Here is a 20,985-nt window from a genome sequence, read left to right on the forward strand (position 1 = left end):
CCAGGTGAAGAATGTGACCCCCTTAGCAGCCTGTGTGGAGGGTGTGGGGGGCTCCTCTGCAAGCAGGATACACCCCAGGAAGGAAGATTCCTCTTGGGGGAGCAGCACCCTGCAGCCCCTCATCCTGGGGGTCTTTTCAGGTGCAGAATGCAGCCCCTTAGCACCCTGTGCTGTGGTGAGGGGGTCTCTCAGGTGCAGGATGAGGGAGATGCTTTTTTATGCTGTGTTGGAGAGAGGACTCTCCTGGGTCCAGGATACACCGTGGGAAGGAATTGTTCCACTCTAAATACACCCTGGGAAGGAATTGCTCCCCTCTCAATCACATCCTCCCTTCCCCGGAGCACCCTGCAGCCCCCCACCCTGGGGGTCTCCCATGTGTGGAGCAATGGAAGCAGCACAAGGCTGGTTCTGGGGTGCCTGGGTGTTACAAAGGGATTTAGTGTGTGGTTTATTCTGCACTAATTTGGGAGTGTTTCAGTAAACACTGGGGTGAGGAGGGTCTGGGGGTGCACTCAGGGGGGCCGGAGCAGGACTGACCCTGCCGAGTGGAGTCCGGGGGAGGGAGTTTCCCTTGGGTGCAGGATCTGCTTTCTTCCTCCTGTCCTGGCAGGGGGTAGAAAGAACCCAACATTTGGGGTGTGAGGGGAGCTCCTCTGGGTGTAGGACACCCCAGGCAGCACAACCCCTGCTCCAGGGCTCGCGGCGCCCGTCCCCGGGGCTCCCGGCGCCCGTCCCCGGGGCTCCCGGCGCCCGTCCCCGGGGCTCGCGGCGCCCGTCCCCGGGGCTCCCGGTCCCAGCCGTGCAGCGATCCCCGCCTGCAGCGCACGGCTCCCGCCGCCAGGCGGCGCTCGCGGCCCGCCCCGCCCCGGCAGCGCCGTGCCCTCTGCGGCCGCCAGGGGGCGCCGCGCGGAGCCGCCTCACGGCCCCAGCCCCGCCCCGCCGCAGGTGACACCCCCACACCCCCCGGCCGGGGAGCGGCGGGAGCGATCCCGAGCCCCATCCCGGTCCCGTCCCCGTCCCGGTCCCGCTCCTAGCTCGGCCCCCATCCCGGTCTAGGCCGTCCCAGTGGCCGCCATGGCAGAGCAGGAGAGTTTGGAGTTCGGCAAAGCCGACTTCGTGCTGATGGACGCCGTCACCATGCCCGAGTTCATGGCGAACCTCCGGCTGCGGTGAGTGAGGGGCGGGCGGCGCGGCCCCACCGCCCCGGGGCTCGGCGGGTCTTCCCCTCACACACGGCCCGCTTGGGATGGAGTTGTGAGGGGGGCGAGGGAAACGAAACCCTCCCTGAGCCTCCTCCGCCTGCTTCCCCTCCCTGGCTGAGCAAACCCGCACAAAAGTGTGGATTTTCCTACGAAATGGAAGAGCCGGGTAAAGATGAGGCTGCTCAGGGTGCACCAGGCCCTGGGAACTGCGGGGGCTGTGAGTCCCCCCTTTGGAAGATCTCCCTCCGGAGTCACCTGCCTCAGTGCCCACCTCTTTCATGGACCATGGAATGGTTTAGGAGCGAAGGGACCTTAAGGACTTTACTTTTAAACAGTCTGTTGTTGGTCTTTCCCTATATCACAGAAACACAGGGTAGGTTGGGTTGTGAAGGGACCTTAAAGCCCATCCAGTGCCACCCCTGCCATGGCAGGGACACCTCCCACTGTCCCAGGTGGCTCCAAGCCCTGTCCAGCCTGGCCTTGGGCACTGCCAGGGATCCAGGGGCAGCCCCAGCTGCTCTGGGCACCCTGTCCCACTCCCATCTGCAGGGTTTCTTGCCTATGCTGACATTCTGCAAAGTTGCTTTGGAGAAAGAAAAAGAGCAATAAAAGTCACCAAGTCCAAGGTTGCTCCATCCCATGGGGGCATTGCAGCCGCTCGCTGGTGTAGATTCACTGTGCTAACTTTTTGTGATCTTTATGGTTTTATTTCCCTTGTAGACATAGTAGGTGCTGGGAAGATCCACGTTTTCCTGCTGTTCCCTCTCAAGCACAGCTAAATCCTGGGCAGCACTGATAGAGGACAGCCAGGGGACCCTAAGTCTGTGGCTGCTTTTCACTTTCCATTATAAAACATTAATGGGAGCTCCTCCTGATAAACTCTTACGCCCCTGCTTGTGCAAGGATTTGATAATTGCCAAAGAGAACCCTTTGGGATAAAGATGTGACTTGCTGGCTTGTGTCCCTCCTCTGTTCTGCTCAGGCTTTCCTGCCTGTTCCTGTCCTGCCACTTGTGTTCTGGTGTGTATTGGAATCAGTCACTTTTCGGGTCCCTGGTGTTGGATGCACCTGAGAGTGGCTCTGGCAATCGATGGGAGGTGTGCTAAGCTCCCTCAGCAGGCTTCAAACTCTTGAGGAAGGAGAGTATTAAGCTTTTTCACACAATTGTTGCCTCCTCTGGATGAAATGTGGAGATTTTGAGATCTGGCTGCTTCAGCCATCTGAGTGCTTGGGAATTTCTGTGCTACACTGCTATCCCTGTGCTCTGAGATGCTGCAGGGTGAGGGCTCAGATCCTGTGGGGTGTAATAACAACCAGCATACCTTATGCTTTTTTCCTTTTATATTTTGGATTTCTGTTTGGGCAGAGAGGGCGTTTCTATTTGAATATAAGAAAATCATAATGAGAATGGTTGAGCTTTGAACACGATTTCAGATTTAAATTAATTTTGCAGTGTGTCTAAAAGTTTAAATTTTTTTCTCATTTGTACAGTCCATGAGATTGTAATTGTATTAGAAAGGGTTTGCACACAATATCTTTGTAATTAGCAGGAAACTTGTGTGTCACAGTTTGTTCTTGGGGTTTTTCTCTTTGGTTAATGTGTACTAGAAATCTAAATGAAGTATTGGAAATGGATTTATAACTTAAAAATCCACGTGGCATGTTGATTGCCTGTATGAGTCCATTGAGAGGTGCCTTGCAGGGACAGACTTTGCTAATTTTGTATGAAGGGATGAGAAGGAAAAGCCAGCAGTCCTGGATCCTTACAATAAATATGCAACTTTGTTTATTTTTTTCTCTGTGCTGTTGCTGACAGTGCCTGAGGGTGTTTCCAGGACATCTCTACTGTGTGTGATATACTTTGGAGGTCCTGTTTCACCTGGTCAAACCTGCCCAAACCCAGGCTTATCCTCTGACAACAGTTCAGACTTGAGTTCTCACCTGACCGTGAGCTCTGCCTGAACTTCAAGATCATCTGGTGTCTGTGCTGTGGGCAGAACAAGCTTTTGTCAAAAGCTGATTGATTCTGTTAATTTTTCTAGCTTGGTGCTATCATCCCCTGCCTCCAGGGCTGTCTGCACTGGGACATTTGGGGAAGCTGATGTGAATTTCCCAGAAGTGTGGCCTTTCAGGGAAGCTGTGAGCTCTGCCGGGCGTTGGGCACCGTGTGCTGGCCCTGGGCTGCCACCCCAACCCCGCTGCTGGTGCTTTACAGCACTCGGGCAACACCTGCTGCTCACATCCTCCTGCTCTGGAGGGGGCACTTGGCTCTTGCTGCTGACACGTAGGAAGCTGTGTGAGACCCAGCCCAGGACCTGCTCAAGGCTTGGTTGTGTCACTGTGCCGATGGCAGAGCGCCCTTTGTGCTGAGCAGAGGGAAGGAGCTGCTGCTCCTCCGTCACTGAGTGCCCGCGGCGGGTTTGTGCCGTTTACGCTTGGAGGGGCTCCACCCTGCTCCATAAATCCAGCTCTCTGCCAGAGCTATTTTTGTTCAGGGTCACTGGCTGACCCAAGACGGGCTGTGCTGGATTTAGTTCCCAAGTGAGCCCAGATGTGGGTGGAATTGAAATCATACCAGTTTCGGTGCATGCAAGGATATTTCCCCAAGGATGTCTCTAGTGGGGAAAAGAGGAATGGTGAAGCTGCACTTTTCATTAGTGTAGTATTTGAATTCAGGGGTGTTGACACGGGCTGGATGAGTGTGCCTGGGTAGGTGGGTGGATGCAGTGTGAATTTACTACCTCATTTCCCAGCCCCAGTGCTCATGCCCAGTTATTTGTAGGTTTGAGTGGTGATTCAGCAGGGATATCACTGTGTCAGTACCTTTTTGTGGCTGTGTCTTACAGCTACTTAAGGAATGTTTCTTTGGACACCCAGCAGTCACTGCGTGTTACGCTTTATTGTAAATAAAAGTCATCCTGTCCTTGAATTCCTTAGTCCTGAGTGTGCTTCATCCCAGTGTCTGGTTGTGATTCTTAGTCATCTGAATAATTTTTAAAAAGGAAAAGCAGGACTATGGGAATGGTCTGTGTGAGCTCAGTAGCTTTGTTTCTTTATTATAATGTCCAAATTTGTAACAGACAAGTGTTTCTGGAACACTCATGAATCAGAATTATTAAAACAGCTGTATTTGAGTGGTTTGTGTGTCAGCAATTGCCCATCATCCCTTCAGTGAGTGCCTGCTCATCTCTGCACTGCTGCAGCAGTAATTGGCAATTCCAATCCCAGGACATCAGATTAACTGAAGTACTCCTTAAAATAGGGAATCTTTTTGTGTCTAGAAACTCTCAGGTCCTGCCACTGGCAGGCAGGTATTTATCTGCAGTCAAGTGTTACCTGTAAGTGGTGGGAGAATGCTCTGGACTTGGTAAAACTCTCTATTTGACTGCTTTTGATTTAACATGACCATGGCTATTCCATGGCAGGTGGACTGGGATGGTGCTTGTGGAAAGGGAGTGTTGGTCTGGCCAGAGCTGCTCAGTTTTTGCAGAAATTGTGGTGTGGATGAAACTATTGAGTAAGAGAAGTGGGAAACTGCACCACCTCATTTTCTTCATGCCATAGTGAAAATTTCAAGTAGTGAAAGTTACCATTTTTAATTTGCTTCCTTGTAAGGAAGCTTATTTTTCAGAAGGGTGAAATATTTTGGTTTATCAGGTGATTTCTTGTGATTTTCTTCCACTGCAAAGACCATTGTTCTGTCCATCTTGCATTTGCCTTGACAAACAGATCAAACCTCAGAGCATTAAAAATGGGATCTGTGGAATGCCTAGAGGGAGTTCTTGAATTATCTGTTGTGCAGCCTTTGGAAGCCACTGCAAAGCAGTTCCTCCTCCCAGGGTCTCAGGTGTGTGCCAGGACAGCCAGGTGTGACCCACCCCCTCTGTGCCAGGCAATAGGATCCTGTGGGGGCCCTGCTGGGGCAAACCCAGCACCCTGAACCACTGGGAGTGGGAAACCCCATGGAAATGCAGGGAAAAGCAGAAAGTTACACAGGGCAGCATCAGGGCAGCGTTTGGGGTGGTCTGATGTGAGCTGTGTGCTCGTGGTGTTTGTGTTCCCACATCTGCATTGTGAGCAAGTGCTCCCTGACTCATCCTCCACTGATTTCTAGTGAGTTGCTTATTTTTCATAAGCATTGTGCAAATGCCCCTTGGAACACAATAGATCTGTGTCACTGTTATTAAAGAATTCAAGGATGTGTGAAAGGAAGACAGTGAGAGCACCTGGTGATGTGTAATGATTGTAAAATTAATTTGGGGTTGTTTTCCTCTTCTTTTAAGTATTTCCAGCATGAAACCAGCTGTGGAAGGCTGTACTTGCTACTCAGTTCCTGTCATCCCAGGCCACCTGAGCCTGGAGTGGTACAAAGATCTATGGGTCAATAGTCCTTGCAGTTGTCTCCCTGTTCACGTGGTGACTTCTGGCCTCTTAAAGCAGGATTTCGTAGAAGCACAGTTCTGTGTTCACTTAAAAACACACCAAAGTTGTTTTCCTGATGTTTCTCAACTATCTCACAAACCCCAGCATTTTCAGACTAAGGCAACAGGTCTAGATCTGTATTTATTGCAGGGCCATTTGAAACATAGATAATATTTGCTATGATTATTAATAGTTTTGGCATCAAGAATCTGTACTGAAAATCTGGTTCTCCTGAGAATGCACTGAAGGTATTTGGTGCTGAGGGAAGTGCTTGCTTTGCAGGCAGGGCTGAGACATGGGCTGGAGTCCTAGAAAAAGATTGGTGCAAACTGAATGGGGAATTGGGCTTTAAGTGCTGCAGAAGGATATCTCAAAGGGGTTTTCTTGAAGTACTTGTGTGGAGGTTGTACCTTTTGGGCCTCTGGCAGAAAATCCCTGTTGTTTTTCTGGATGATGTGGCGAGTTGAGGCCATTCTTTAGGATCCTAAAATCACAGAATAGTTGGGGTTGGAAGGGACCCTAAAGTTCATCTGCTTCCACCCCATGTCCCTTGCACTGGAGCAGGTTCTTCAAGTCCCTGGCCTAGGACACTTCCAGGGAAATACTTTAGGTTCTGAAAGGCCAAAATCCTGCTCTGCCATTCAGTGTTCCCTAGATCTGCAGACTGGGTTGTTTTCCTGTCGTTTTTCAGGTTTGGAAAAGCAAGCACAAGTTCTGGGGTTGAACAATTGCTTTAATTTGTGCCCATCTTCAGGAAATGGGTGTCCCTATGATCCATTAGGAACAGTTCTTAGCCCAGCTGTGGGTCCCGTTTGTTCTTGCTCAGTACCACACCCTTTCTGTTCTTCCCTCAATGGACCTCAGTTGCAGTTTTGGAGTGAAGGGTGCTGTCTGTACTACACTGATATTTTTACACTGACTTCCTTATATTTTGAGCACCATCTTAAACATTCATATTTGGGGTTGAAATTGTGGTGGGAAAGGTTTGGTTTCCCATGAGGTAATAAACTGTATTTAATCCCAGCAGAGGAAATATTATGTGAATGCTTGGTTTCATTTGTGTCTTTGCTAATGAAATATTCATGCTTCATAAACAAGCTTTTCATGCCTTTAAGCCATTTTAATTTCCTCATTCTAAATAGTTATGAATATTTGAATTGTTCACGTGGTGTTGGATTAAAGAGCTGCTGGGAAGAGGCTGCTTTCTCCCTGGAGAGGGGCACCTGCCTCCAGGTGCTGCAGGACACTCCTTCCTCTACTCAGGCCAGCAGCAGTTGAGTCTCATCAGCCCTTCTTGGCTTCCTTAGAGTTGCTCAACCTGCAGAAGCCGTTGTGTCACATTTTGGAATCCATGGAATGAAAATTCCCCTTAGTCCACCAAAATTTGACTTTTGAGCTTGGCCTGGGGCCAGCCTGATCCTCAGAGATGGAAGAGGCTATTGATCTCAAAAAGCAAATCCCAGCCAGACGAGCAGCAAAGGGAGAATCCAGGCAGCTTCTGGCTCCACAGGGACTCTTCAGCCCATGGACACCTGGAGTTGCTGCAGGTGTGCTCTGGGATTCCTGACTGGAATTCCCATGAACCAGACTTTGAATGAGGTGGTGTCCAGCCTGGGGTTTGTTTTACTTCCATATGTGCTGAGTTTATCTGGTTTCACTGGGCCTTCCTTAGCACACCTGCCCTCCCTGCCTGATGAAAGCCACCTTAGAGGGAAGTTTTACAGGACACTTTTTATAGCAGCTGGGTGGGGAAGTGTTGAATAATTTTAGCACCTGGGTGTTGAATAATATACGAGGTCAGATTTATGAATGAGCTCAGTCTTTCAGGGTGCCTTGTACTTCTAAACTCTGAGGCTGCTGATGCTGTGCCCCACAGCTGCTGGTCCTGCCTCCAGCTGCCTCTGGTCCTTGCCAGATCACGGGTAACAACATTTAGTTGTGGGTAGGAAGCAGCGACTTGGGGAGGGACATCCATGGCACATGGCATCAGGTGTGAAACAAAACCTGACAAAATCAGTGAAGTAACCAGAATGGGGGAATTAGCTCAATACAAAATGCTCTTTCTTGCATTTTTTAAAGTCTTTTTCCCTGCTGTTTACACAAAGTATATTTACTTAGGTGGTATTTAAAAAAATCAGGTGGTAATTTAGGAATTCCTCAGCAGCCTTTTGGCTTTCACCCTTATTCTTCAATGCCTTTCTACATTCCGATGAAGTGCTGTGGGTCCTGAAGCTCCTCAGTGTTGTAGTGCATCTGTTTGGGATGCTGTCAAGTGGAATCCTGTTCTGGTTTTTAACTACCCCATGTTTGAGGTGGCTTGTGTAACCTGCATCATCTTAACTGAAGTGATTTGTCATCACCTGCTGAGTTTCACCAGATGAAGGTTCACTCCAAGATGTGCTAAACTGTTCCAGTAAATATTTGCTGATACTTGCAACAAGTCTCATGGCCTCCTTTAGTCAAGAATCCTTTGCATTGACTTCTGTTCAAAAAATCTGCCTCTCCAGGTGCTTTACTGATCTAACACTCACTGAGCCCTTGCATTTCTTTGACTCTTTGCATTTCTTCTGGCTGAGCAGGCTTTGACACCACTTGAACTTAATGATATTTACTTGAATTCCTTTAAAGATGCAGATCTCACAAGTGTTTGGAATTACATAATCTCTCTCTGCATCCCTGGGTCATGATTGCATTTTTTTATGGAATGAAGGAATTCTGAGAGGGGGAGAAGGAGACAGATGTCTGCACATAGTTTTGCCTGTAACTGTGAAATAGGGGAGCTGTGTGTCCCCTGGTGGCAAATGCTCATTTTCAGTTCTCTGAAACAAAATTACAATTTGTAAAGAGGATTTGTTTCTTTAAGGGCTTTTTTTGGTGAGATGTGATCTCAGCTCCCAATGCTGCTGTCACATGCTGGTGTTCCTGTATTAGACCAGGTATAAAAGTGTTCAGTTGTGGTGTTTTCAAGTTCTGAAAGAACAGTCTGGCAGTGAGGCTGTTCTGTCTTTGGGAGCGAAAAGGGGGCATTAGATAGACTTAACTTTTTTGAAAATATTTCATTTTTCTTCAAATCTTAAATTGTTCCAGAGATAACTTTTATCTTTGGCTAGGAATGAGGTTTTTCTGGTCTCTGAGTTGTGTGTGGCAGCATCACCCAGAGCAGTTCCTTTGGGTGGTGGTTTAGATGGACAGCAGATACTCTCCTGTCAGGGCCCAGCTGAGGTAGGAGCAGGGGGGTATCTTGGAAAGATCTTTTAAATAAAATAGTTGTTACTGATAAGCCAGAGGACCCAACCCTATCATCACTGATGATCTTGCAGGGCTCAACTTCTCAGGCTCAGCAGCAGAACTGACTGGGGCATAACAAGCCTGCTGCTGATGGTGGTGGTGATATTTTCCATTCTACCCCCAGTAGTTTCTGAGCATTTTTCTGTGCACACTTCAAAATTTCTTCTTGAGCAGTTCTGGAGTATTGGTTCATCAGCTCTGTCCTGTTCTACTGGAGCATTTTGCAGCCCACCTTTCCTGGCTGCTAGGCTGCTGCTGACCTTCCCTTCTGGCTGCCACTTGCCCAGTGACACTTCAGAGAACAGTTTCTGTATGACTTCTGGGCTGCTCTGACCCAGAGCTTTATTTCCAGAAAAATGTACCATTGGGTGAAAATATGGCATTAAACCAGTTCTGTGTTCCTGGGCAGACACTTACCTGCCACGGTGTAATTTCTCAGCCTTGGGTGTTTTTTGCTCTATTCTGGCATGTCAGAAATTGACTCCCACTGTCCCTCCAAGAAGTGTTGTCCCACCTGACCTTCCTTTCTCCTGCTGACTTTCCATGTTTCTGTAACTGCAGTACCCTCCTGGTCATCGTGGGTGACTCCTCTCTCCTCTTTCAGTACCTTCTGTGTGCAGCTGAGCACCTCTGCCTAGCTTTCCCCCTTGCTGTTGCTGTCCCTTCAGCTCCCCAGTGTCATCTCTGCTCTTGGGCTGATCTTCCCAGCCTTGCCCTGGCTGTCAGCTGGATTCCCTGGGGCTGGGGAGAGTGAACTCCCCTTGAGAACAGTTCCCTTGTTCCACCTGCACTGTTGGCCCCGGCCCTTTCCAGGCTTTGCAGCCCAAGTCAGGTGTTGGTATTCCCCTGTGGTGTGTCAGGCCCAAGCCTGAGCCATGCACAGAGCCCAGTCTTGCCCAGAGTCTCCTTAGACTGATTCTTGTGCTCATTCCTTCTCCTGTGCCTTGACAAACCCCCTTTCCCACAGAGCTTGTTCAGAGTTATCTACAAAGACTGCTTTTGCTCTCAGTTCTATCTCCTTCACCTATCTCCTTGCCTCCCTCCTGTTCCACCTCAGAACACAGCTTATCTCCTTCCTGTGTTTATCAGTTTCTCCAGCAGGACTGATGTGTGCCATGTCTGTCTGGGAACTTTGTGACCTGCATTCCTGTGCTTTTCCCATAGTTGATCCTTTTGACATGCAAGAAACACCAAATAACTTCCAGCAAAGACACTGCTTCCTCCTTCCATGTGTAATTTATGGATCCCATACAAAGTGTGTCATGGCAGGAGGTTGGAGTGCTGCAGTCACTGATTATTGTGTTCATCTCCTCAAGTCATTTCCTGGCTCCATGCTGGATCCCAGCCTGTTCTTTTGCTCTGGGTCTGGACAGAGCCTGCCCTGATGTTATCCTGCTAGAGGTTGTTCAGGTAGAAAATGATCTGATCAGAGTATCTTGATATGTTCCTGTCTAAGGTTGATGCAACTTAACTTGGGAAGCCTGAAGGCTCATTACATGCTCCTGGGAAATGCAAACTGGAGATTTGTGGCAGGACTCTGCAATATGTGGGGTGGGATGTTCTGCTCGGGCTGGATGTGCTGTTTGGGGTAGTGGGCTTAGCTCCATCTCCAGACACAAAGGATTTTTGCCCTTGCCTCTGCATCTTTATTCACATCAAGCCAACTCAAATCATGTTTCACTGGAAGTTCTGACAACCTTGGAATAAATCCCTTTATTCTGGGGCCCCTAACAAGAAGGTTTTCTAGGTTTTCTGTCTCATTCTGATGGAGAGCAAGTGTGCATGGCTACTCCTCAAATGAATTATGCTTTGAGGCACCAGCTGAAACTTTCAGAAAAGGTTCCCTTTCAGTATCTGCATCCCATTACAGCATCAGTGGTTCATTATTGCCCTGGGTTGTTTATGGTGCCCAGGACAAACTCCCAGCAGGGGAGCTAAAGGGAACTCCAGCACTTCCCTGCAGCATCGTGCCCAGGGAGCTCAGCAGCCGGGCAGGAATGAGAACCCATCTGTTAACAGCTACTGGATGGCAGCAAAGGCTGTCTCACCGTGAATAGCAAAGAAAAACAAACTGAAACAGAAAATCCCCTTTCCCACTGTAGGAACAGCATGGCTTTCTTTGGGGAGAGCTCCTCCATGGCATTTAGAGGGGTAAAAACCACGGTGGCTGTGAGAGCCTTCACACCATGGCCATCAGGGGCACAATGAAGCTTTCATTCTCCACATCACATCGCTGAGATGTTTACACTAAACTTTTGCTGTTATTCAGATTGCTACACTGCAGCTAAACAGATTATTTTACAAGAATGAATGATAAAGTAAAGTTCACCTTCAAAAGAAAACTCCAGCTATGGTTCCTTGAAGGCTTCCCCTCCCCTGAAGTGTTTATAAAGGAACTGGATATGGAGTTTCTAAATTTCCAAGGCGGGAAATGATGCCTTACACTGCTCCTCAATACCAGCTTCTTTGTGTGTTGTTGCTTCTTGATCCCGGGTGTAAAGACCAGGAGAGCAAATGAGAACAGGCACAAAGAGCTGTAAATACATTTTAGGCCCCAGAAGAATCCCAAAAGACCAGAGCTGGAGCACTGGAATCTTCAAGTGAACTTGCTTAGAAAAATTGTTGTCCCTGCACCCTGCAGAGAATGTCCTCCCTTGTTTGCTTCTCAGACTGTCAGAAGGACACTGCGCTGCTTTTCCTTGTGCTTCCAGAAGAACCCCCAGATTCTTTTAAAGCTGGATGTAAACCCCTCCTTGGAACAGTAGCTGTTAAACTTTGTTGAAAAGTGCTTAGCAATGACAAAAAAATGTTATTTCCGAAAGGATCTCTGTAGCACTGAGGGGTTATTTTTGCAAATGAAAGTCCAAATTTACCACAAAAATGTCCCTGTAACCTCTTATAATTAAAAACATATTCCTTGCTTTTCAAAAGCACAGGCAAATTACCAGGGAGCCTTTCTAAAATAAGCCTGAGGTTGGATGTTTGACTTTGTGGACAGTGCTGCTTGATAATCAGCATTTCCTTTTTTGAGTTTGCTTGTGTCGCAGTCAGAAAGGAGCTTTGCTTTGTGTGGTTTCTGACCTGTTCCAGGTGAGGAGAACACCAACAACTCCTGTGCTGCAGTGCTGGGATAGAAACAGGACTATCCCTTTCCCTTATGTTCCTGATGAATGTAGCATTTGTGGCTCCAGCAAAACAAACAATGGAAATCTTCTCTTTGTTCTTGTTTTTTGAGCCATGCTGCATCCTGGCTTTCAAGGATGCAGACATTCCTGAGCTAGACCTCTCCAGTGTCTGGCAGCTGGTTCTCTGACTCCATGTTGGTTACAGAGCTTAAACCCCTCTGAGGAAAGGCCAGGGAAAAGCAGATCCCTGTGAAGTGTAAAGCTTCTAAACCTGGTACGAAACCCTGAGAGCTGGGCTTGGGAGGAAACTGAAGGAAACCTAAACAATTTTGAAATTATTGGGAATATTTGGCTTCATTTTCCCAATCAGTTGATAGAAAACATGTTTTCCATTCGGGACTTACATTTTTGGAGACTTAAAGGGGAGCTGCTTATTGTCAAAACAAGTCTTGTTTTTCACCAAATATTTTGGCTGCCTGGTTTGACTTCTGGTGCTGTCCCTCCAGGCAGCATGGGGGGGCTAGTGCCAGGCTGTCACCTGGAATGCTGGAACCATGGGTGGTATGGGGTTTGGATCCGAGTGCTTGTGCCCTGAGGAGCAGTGCCAGGCTCCAGCTGGCTGGCAGGAATGGGAAAGCCAGGAAAGAGTGATGGGGGACACCATCTCCTAAACGAGGCCACATGTATCATGTCCTGCCATGCAGGAAACCTCAAATCTTTCATAAACCTAAAGAATGCCTGATTGTTTCTGTCCTGCTTTTCCTCTGGGTTTCTGGATCTTGGATGCTCTCCTGGAGGAGCCAAGGTGGCACCTGCTGCTCGCTGGATGAGCCTTTGGAGCAGAAAGATGTTCAGTGTTCCCAGGGCTGCTCTGAGAGGATAATGTGGCTTTGGGGCTCTGCTCTCATACCACAGGCTGTGATTGGCTTCAGGGCCAACTCAGATGTGTTGCTACTGAATTTAGAGAGAAAACTTGTGTCAATCTTGGTCTTCTCCCAGGAGTTCTATCCATAAGTGATTGGTAATTGGCTGCTCAGCTGCTTTCCTGAGAGGCTGTCAATCCAGTGCAGATGGACAAATCACTTGTCCTAGTGGACAAACAAAAATGTGTTGTGTTGTGAACTTTGTAGCTGAATCATGGAAACTGTAAAATTTGGACATAATATTTCAAAATGTTCAACTCCATCTGATACCTTTTAACCTTCTGCCTTTCCCATATTTTCCTTATACCTAGGAAAGAATAATAGAAGTTAAATGCAGTAAACTTGATGGATTTTGAAGACATTCTGTGGCACCTTGACCAAATGAAAGGAATCATTTGCTAGGGTTGCATTTATTAATCCACAGTAAATCACAGGAGGGATAAGTGAACAGGTTCTTACAGAAAGGCTGGCTTGGTCAGTGTCAGGTTTATGTTGTACAGGGGATGTGGAAAATTCAAACAGTTAAGCAGTCATAGTCAGATATTTCTTGAGGTTTTTTATCAAGGCACCTTTGCTGCCTTGTTTGAAGGCTCCTCTTTACCTGTCCCTGGTTATGTGACATAAATCTTGTGCTGGCAGTAATTCCCACAGCACCTTCCCATCATTTGTGCCATGACAAAGGATGTTTCACCTCAAGTGCTAAACTCTCTTGTGTCTTGATGAGCAGGGTAAGCCCCAGGACCAATCTGGGAAAGCTTTCAGGGGAAAATATCCCCACCTCCTACCTTTCATATATAGATGTACTGGTTGGACTTGTTTAAGACAAAGGAGCAGCCTCTGTTTATCCTACTGAGGTACTTGATGTGGAAACTGATAGCACTAATGGCCAGATCCCAAATAATTTGCTGTGTAGGAAAATTGCCCAATTGTGGCATCTGGTCCTCCCTGGGTGTCACATGGAGAGTGGGGGCCTTTGATTAATTCCCTGAGTAACAGTGCAGTGGATATTTTGCAAGCTAAAAGTTTCTGTCACTGAAGACAGAGGTTGCTTTGTGTTTTGACCTGGGTTTTGATACTCTTTGTACCCTCCTGCTATCAGTGCCAAATTTCTTTTTTTCATCGATGGAGAAAGCAGCTTGGAAAAACATCCAATCCCATATCAGCTACAAACCATCTATTTATTCATGAGGACAGGGGAGGAGCAGTGTGAGGGAGCAGCACTGGCAAGTGCAAGCATTCCCTGGTTTTTTTCTGCTCTCTGATGTTTAAACCTTTCAGATATTCTGTGGTTGTTTCCAACTTCACAGTGATAAAAGCTAAAAACCCCATAATAAAGGTGAGGATAGTTCTATTCTTTTTACTCTAACAGGGTGTATTTTAAGAAAAAACAATATTTATTATGATACACGTGGAATAAACCACAAGTGATGAAATTTATTTCTTAGACTTGTTTTTCCATCCCTTCTCAGTGTTGCTGCTGCTGCCACTGTCCCCTTGGGTTGTCTGGGATTAACTTCTCCTTCCATGGAGTTTTCACACCAAGGATTTTGACTTTGAAATTGCATCTTTCACTCAGAGGGGAAAAGTGGAGTAGTTTTCAGTCTCATGGAAATTTTGAATGAACACTGAGAAAGTAATGGCAGCAGATGGATTTTTATGGAGTGGGGAATGTCAGAATTGCCTTTCACAGGAACTGCATTGTCACACAAGAACTGAGGGCTTTCAGGAGGGATGTCCCTGCCCTTAGGTGCTTTCAGGTGCTGGTGTTAATGCCTGGGAACTGATTTGGCTGGGAGATGGATCTTTTGCTTCTCTGCTCAAGATCCACAAGTGCCTTCCAGGGTGGGAACTGGTGGCACAAGGTGACACTGGGGAGTCCTGCTGGCCTGGGGTGACAGACCTTCCTCAGCATTCAATTCCCACTGATCCCCTCCCTTCTCCTACCTGTCCCATTAGAGAGCTCACAGAAGGTCCCAATGGACACCTTTTCTGAGCTGTTTGATCACAGAATGTTGTGGGGTTGGAAGGGATCATTTAGTCCCACGATGGGCAGGAACACCTCACATTTGACCAGGTTGCCCAAGGCCCCAGGTTGCCTCCAGCCTGGCCTTGAACATTTTCAGAACTTCTCTTTTTTCAATTTGTACCCGTTCTGCCTTGTCCTGTGGCTGTTGTTCATGACAAAGAGTCCCTCTCCAGCTTCCCAGTAGCCCCTTCAGACACTGGAAGGTGCTGGGAGGTCTCCACAGCCTTCCCTTCCCCAGGCTATGTTAGTGTTAATTGTGTTAGAGTTTCCTTTCCTTGGAGGGCTGAAGGGCCCAGCTCTCAGCCAGCTCCTCTGGGAGCCACAGAGACCCAACAGCCTTACCCCAGTGCCAGTCTTGCTGTGCTGTTCCATTCTGTAATTATGCTCAGGATTAATCACTTTCTGGTGCTTCTGGATGCATCTGCAGTGTTTGCCACTCGTTTGCTTCGGGGGTTTCACATTTGCAGAGTGTAACTGGTCTCTCTTACTTGCTAGATTTGCCTTAAATTGTATCATGGAGAAGTTAAAATAGCAATAAAAAACCACTTCCTATTAAGTGGGTATTATCTTGTCTCGCTCTGACTTGCTTTCTTACTAAGTATATCATGGGATCTCACGAAAACTCATTTGTTAGATCACACTTGTGAAGATACTTTAGGTGCTTTGTTCCTCTAATTCCAAATATAACCATCCTGTGATCTTAATCAACATTTGCTTTAACATTTCCCAGCTGGAAGCTACCTTCCTGGCAAATTTGGCCAACGTGAAGGTGGCTTTTTTTGGTTATGAATTTAGTTCCTTGCTTTCTGTGCACAGATATGACTGTGGTAGGGGAGCACTTTGGGATTTCCTCCAAAGGTGACTCATGTTTGCCAGATCCACCTGTAGCAAAAATAAGCCAGGCCATTCCAGTGTGTTAATTTAGGCCACTGAATATTGTATCCAGTAGTCAGTGAACTTTCTCTGGTAGCCTCTATGGCTTTCAGTTTGAGTTTGTTCCACCATTTGTCCACCAAAGAGCAACAAAACCTTCCGTTCATGGTTTTGCTGCTCCTCTGCCTTCCAGTCTGCCTTGGTTTTGTAACTGGGAGTGGAAATTGCCCAAGGTCACCTTTGAGAAAGCAATACTGTTACTGCTGACAGTCCTGGGCTCCTGGCTGGTTTCTGTAGATCTGGGACTCCTGCTGGCAGCAGCCCGTGGGAGTCCCGGTGGATAATGAGTGTTAATTTCCTAGATAGTGCCGGCTTATCTCCACTGCAGTGAGAGTTTCGCCTTGCAAAACCTCAGCTGCAGCACGGAGCCGGCTGTGGGTGGTGAACTGACTGCAGCTGCATTTCACAGGAGCTCTGGAGCTGATGGGATGGGCCTGAGAGATGAACCAGGGGAAACGCTCCCAGTCTGGAATCTGTGCGGTGTGGATTCCCCAGAGAGCAGAACTGCTCTGATCAGGGGTGGACAGCTGTCCCCCAGCTAATTGGCACTGTCACCTCCTCTGAGAGCGACATCTGCTGAAGCATCGAGAGACAGAGGGTTCCTCTGGGCAAAGTTCCTCATGCCTTATCCAAAGCAAGATCTTCTTGTAGAAACTTCATCATGGGTAGCAGCATCTGCAGTTGGGCCTGGGGTAGCAGCTGTCAAATGCTGCCATGATGAATTTCAGACAACTGGAATCTTGAAAAGATTTGTAGCTGCAATTTTTTTTTTTTCCAAATCAAGACTCTCTTTCCCATTCTTTGCATTTCTCCAGCATTTTGTTGCTAGCATCTTTGTCCACCGGCCTCTGGTCCTTTTTAAACAGGAGCTAGGAGCTGTTGCTTTGCTATGTCTGTATCATGGGTGTTTATGGAATTCCTTTGGAAATAAATGACAGGCTAAATGGAAGACAGTTGTCTCCACTTATGGATTCTGTGGGTGAAGTTAAACACTTGGATCTAAACAAAAGTGTGAGCTATGCATTTCTCAGGATGAGATTGTCCTGGTTACAGTGCTTCTTTTACTTTAACCCCCACCCCTTCCCACCCCTAATTTACAGAGTTGTTTCCTAATACTTACAGATATTACTTCCTAAAAGGAGATTGTTATCAATGCTTTAGTGCCCCCTCAGGGTTGCAGCAACAGGGTGACCTAACTGGGGTCATTCCTTCCAATTTAAATTCCTTCTGTGGAAACAGGAATGATTCCTTGGACGGGGAAGCGTTTCTAGCAGGGTCCCACCTGCCCGGCCGTGGTGTCCCGGGGAGGGAGGAGCTCTGCTGCCCGGGGATTGAGCCTCACTCCACCCTTGGAAGCTGCGGCTCCTCCGCTGCCCTTCCCTGGCGCTGGCAGGGCCGGCTCGGTTGTATAACGTCCTGCAGGAGAACCGGCTCCGGGACACGGCTCGCGGCAGTGATTAATCGGGGAAACATCTAACAACCTTAAATGGCAGCAAATTTATTTTGGCAGGTGGAGACTGAGAAAGTCCCTGCCGCCACGGAGGGAGTGTTGCTCTGGAGCGCTCAGATCACATTTTGTTTGCCCTAACACTTTCTCCAGTCTCAAACTTTTACCGCTGCACTGAAATCTCCTTTTTACACATCTTTGTGCCATGATTCCCACCCAGATCAGAATGTGTTGACATTTTTTCAGACCTTCAATGAACAGCAGAAGTGCCCTTGCTTCTTGCCCCAGAGAATGTACCTGTGGGTAAGGGGTGAAATGTCCCTCTGCAGTGACATGGGGACAGCCACAGCTGAGGGCTCAGGTTTGTCTTTCCAAGCCTTATGAGCTGGCACTGCAGATAATGCCAGATCTCCTCTGGGAGACCGGGCAGGATGAGGTCACGTACCAGCCTGCCAGACCCAATATTTCAAATATTCTTCTTACAGTCTTTCTGAAGGTGAATAGGTAACTGGGTTCACCTGAGAGAGTTCTTTAGGAGTGCCCTGGATTAAGATTGGGTTTTAGATTTAGTGAGACAATAACTAACCTTTAAAAGATTCTTGATAAACCAGTGATAAGGAAGAATTGATTACTCTAAAAATTTTAATAGCGCTCAATATATGAATTGTTTTTTGTTTAAAAGCTCCAAATACTCAGCCTTTTTTTTCTGTGTATTTTGAATTGGAATTTAGTTTGGCTTGAGGAATAGTTTGCTGGAATTTTTCTTTTTTAATCTCCTTGCTGGCCAATACGAGTTTTGTTGGTGTACCCATAAATTTCATGGAAGTTTGTTTTTTTTAACTGAGGCTCTGTTCAGGGCAGAAAATACATACCCAAACATAAATTTTGTATGCTCTAGAAAACTTTCAGCCTCTATTTCAGATTGCAATGGCTAGGTAGGACTAAAAATGGCTGTTTCTATCATGTTGCTATTGCTCGAGATGTCTATGGCCTGCACTGGCTGTGGTTATGTGGTTATTAATTCTTCAATTACTCCTGCTGGTAAATTAAAATTAATTTACCAGCAGGAGTGGTACTGGGTGTTGTTTGCCTCCAACCCTGTTCTAAAGCAAAGGCATCAGCAGGCAGGAACTGCACACAACTGAAACCCCTGAGCTGGAGTTTGCCTTTAAAAAACTCAAGAGCACAGATTTGAGACAGTCAATCTCTCTGCACACAGACGAGCTGTTAGTCTGGCAGGATGTAATTCCATTTTCCTGAGTAGTTTGATTTCCTTTTGGCCTGTCTGTGCTTCAGCTCGTCACTGCTCTTGTGCTGAATTGATGTTGACTCTAAGGTAGTTTTCTGAGTAATTCAAGCCAAGGATATTTGTGAAAAGATTGTGATTTGCTTTTATCTATAGCAAATGCAGGCTATCAAGAGAACTTGTAAATGCTAAACTTCTAGGCCCATCTGTACATAATTTTTCAAGTCACATTTTATGGCTGCACATGGTGGCTGCAGCTCCTAGTGCAGAAAACCAGCTGGCAGACACTGTTCCTTGCTTTTTTATAGGGTCTGAAGGCACAACACACGTCTGACACAGCCCAGGGACTGCCATGGCTTAAGAGTTCATTCAGTTTACCTAAAATCTTAAGGCAAATCTAATTTCAGGCATGTTGATTTCCTCAGAAAGCTTTTGTTAGTTTGGCTAGTGGCCACATTATGTAAGATATAATTATTTGGCCTCAAAGCAGTGATTTCAGCCAGGGAACAGTGTAAAGCTGGCTGTGGGCTGTGTCGTGGCTGCACCATTCCAAGGTGACACAGGTGAGGTGTGGCCATAAAGGCTGCAGCTCTTTGGTGCCTGTATCCTATTCCCCTCCAGGTGCCTGTGACTGTCCTCAGTGCAAACAGGGAAATCCGAAGACAACCAGGAAAACCTTCTGTTTTCATGGGAAGGGTTTTCTGAAGGGCTTTGTGGCTGCAGCTGGTAACTCCCATGCAACTCTTCTTCTCTGGACGTGCTCCAAGAGGTGCCACAGCCAGGGCTGACTCCAGAGCAGCCCCTGGGGAATGTCTTGGGTGGCTTTGCCACCCTTTTTGTCTGGATCTGATCAGAGCTGTGTCCAGAGAGTCAAGCACTCTGGTTCTGCTGGCACAGTAGCCACAGCTGGGGTGTTTTTAAATATGATTTCCTGATATTGAAAAGAATTGTTAGGAACCTCCTTAAATTCCCTTTAACCAGCTACTTAATTTTCCTTGGGTTTTTTTTTTTCCTTTGCCCTAGATGGAGTCAGTCAAGGCAGTCTGGAATAATGTGCGTGGAATCGACAGGCCATGTTCTGTCACACACAGCTTTCCTTTGAGATGACCTTTAAGCCTTGTATTAGTTGCATTTCCATTTAGGGAATCCTTGAGCTATTGGATATTATTGTGGGGGGGGAAGGCTGAGATAGAATCAGAATTTTCAGTGTTTGTTTTCTGATAGTAAATTGCCTTCTTGCGTGTCATCCAAGAGTTCACACAACCAGTACTCCAAACTGGGCTGCTGTCAGATGTGGCAGCAGCAGCTCTTGGGCTGAGGAGCTGTGTGGGGCAGAGCAGGGACACCCTGAGCACAGTGACAGGAGACACAGGAATGGTGCCCTGCTCACACCCTGCTCAGGCTCTGGAGGAGGCAGGTCCCTGTTGGGTCATTCTGTCCCTCTCCCTCAAACATGGAATTCTGGGACAGCAGAGCTTGGCAGGAGCTTGATTTTATCAGGAGCTTTGGCCTATGCTTGTCAGTGCGACTCTGAGTTTCACTTCAGAGTCTAATCCTGTTTTGGAAACTCACTTCCTTTTCCTCATCTTGTGCCATTTTATGATTTAGATGCACTGTTCTCATGATGTTTCACTACTGTGTTGAGCATAAACTGTGGTTTCCTCTGAGTTCTCCAGCGTTCACATCCATAGCAGTGAGCAGGGATGGTCCTGGGGCTCAGTGCTGCCCTCCCTGCAGCTCCTCTCAGACAACCCCTCCTGCTCCTGCTCCTTCCTCCCTGGCTTTCCTGGCAGGAGCAATCCAGGGGGATGCTCTGGCACAAAGATGCCTCTGCCCTAACAGCTAAGAACAGTCCTGCATTCCAGTTCAAGACCTGTGTCAATGTTTGAAGCCTCTCAGTCCTAAGACAAAGCAGGGAATGTTACCAGCAGTGCAAGAATGAACTTGCTTTAAAGTCTTTCTCCTGTCTAAAGCTTTTATGACTCTGGGATGTGGCATCAGCTCTCATCTTGGGGAAGCTCAGATTATATTATATTAGTGGTCTAAATACTTGTCATGTATTTACTACTGATTTATCAGGTACTGAAGGGATGAACCAAGCCAGTGACTGCTGAAAGACCACCTTGGCCAAAGTGGCTGGGGGGTTAATTTTCAAAGTCACATCTGTTTACTGAAGGTACCAGCCTGACACTTGTTTTGCAGTGGAGGAAGATGCAGGTCTTTCTGCTGTGTAAGAGTTTTGTGGTCACAAGTCACTGACTCTGGTTTACAGCTATTTTTATTGTCTTCATTTCTTTCAGATCTACACAGGATGCTTGTGCTCTTAACGCCCTAGTTTTTGCTGTGATTCTGTGAGTGCCAGCTGTGAGGGAG

The 20,985-nt window shown here is 47.4% G+C and overlaps 1 protein-coding gene across 1 annotated transcript in view; it reads left to right on the plus strand.

Annotated features, from left to right (window-relative positions):
• The first annotated feature begins 948 nt into the window (after positions 1-948).
• Positions 949-20,985, plus strand: part of MYO1D (myosin ID) — a 158,070-nt gene continuing 138,033 nt past the window's right edge. The window contains exon 1 of the mRNA XM_030232301.2: positions 949-1,169. Coding sequence (XP_030088161.1) covers positions 1,075-1,169 — 95 coding nt within the window. The 5' untranslated portion in view covers positions 949-1,074. The remainder of the gene's footprint in view (positions 1,170-20,985) is intronic.

This window comes from Serinus canaria, chromosome 27 (assembly GCF_022539315.1).
Source record: "Serinus canaria isolate serCan28SL12 chromosome 27, serCan2020, whole genome shotgun sequence".
Lineage (NCBI taxonomy): Eukaryota > Metazoa > Chordata > Aves > Passeriformes > Fringillidae > Serinus > Serinus canaria.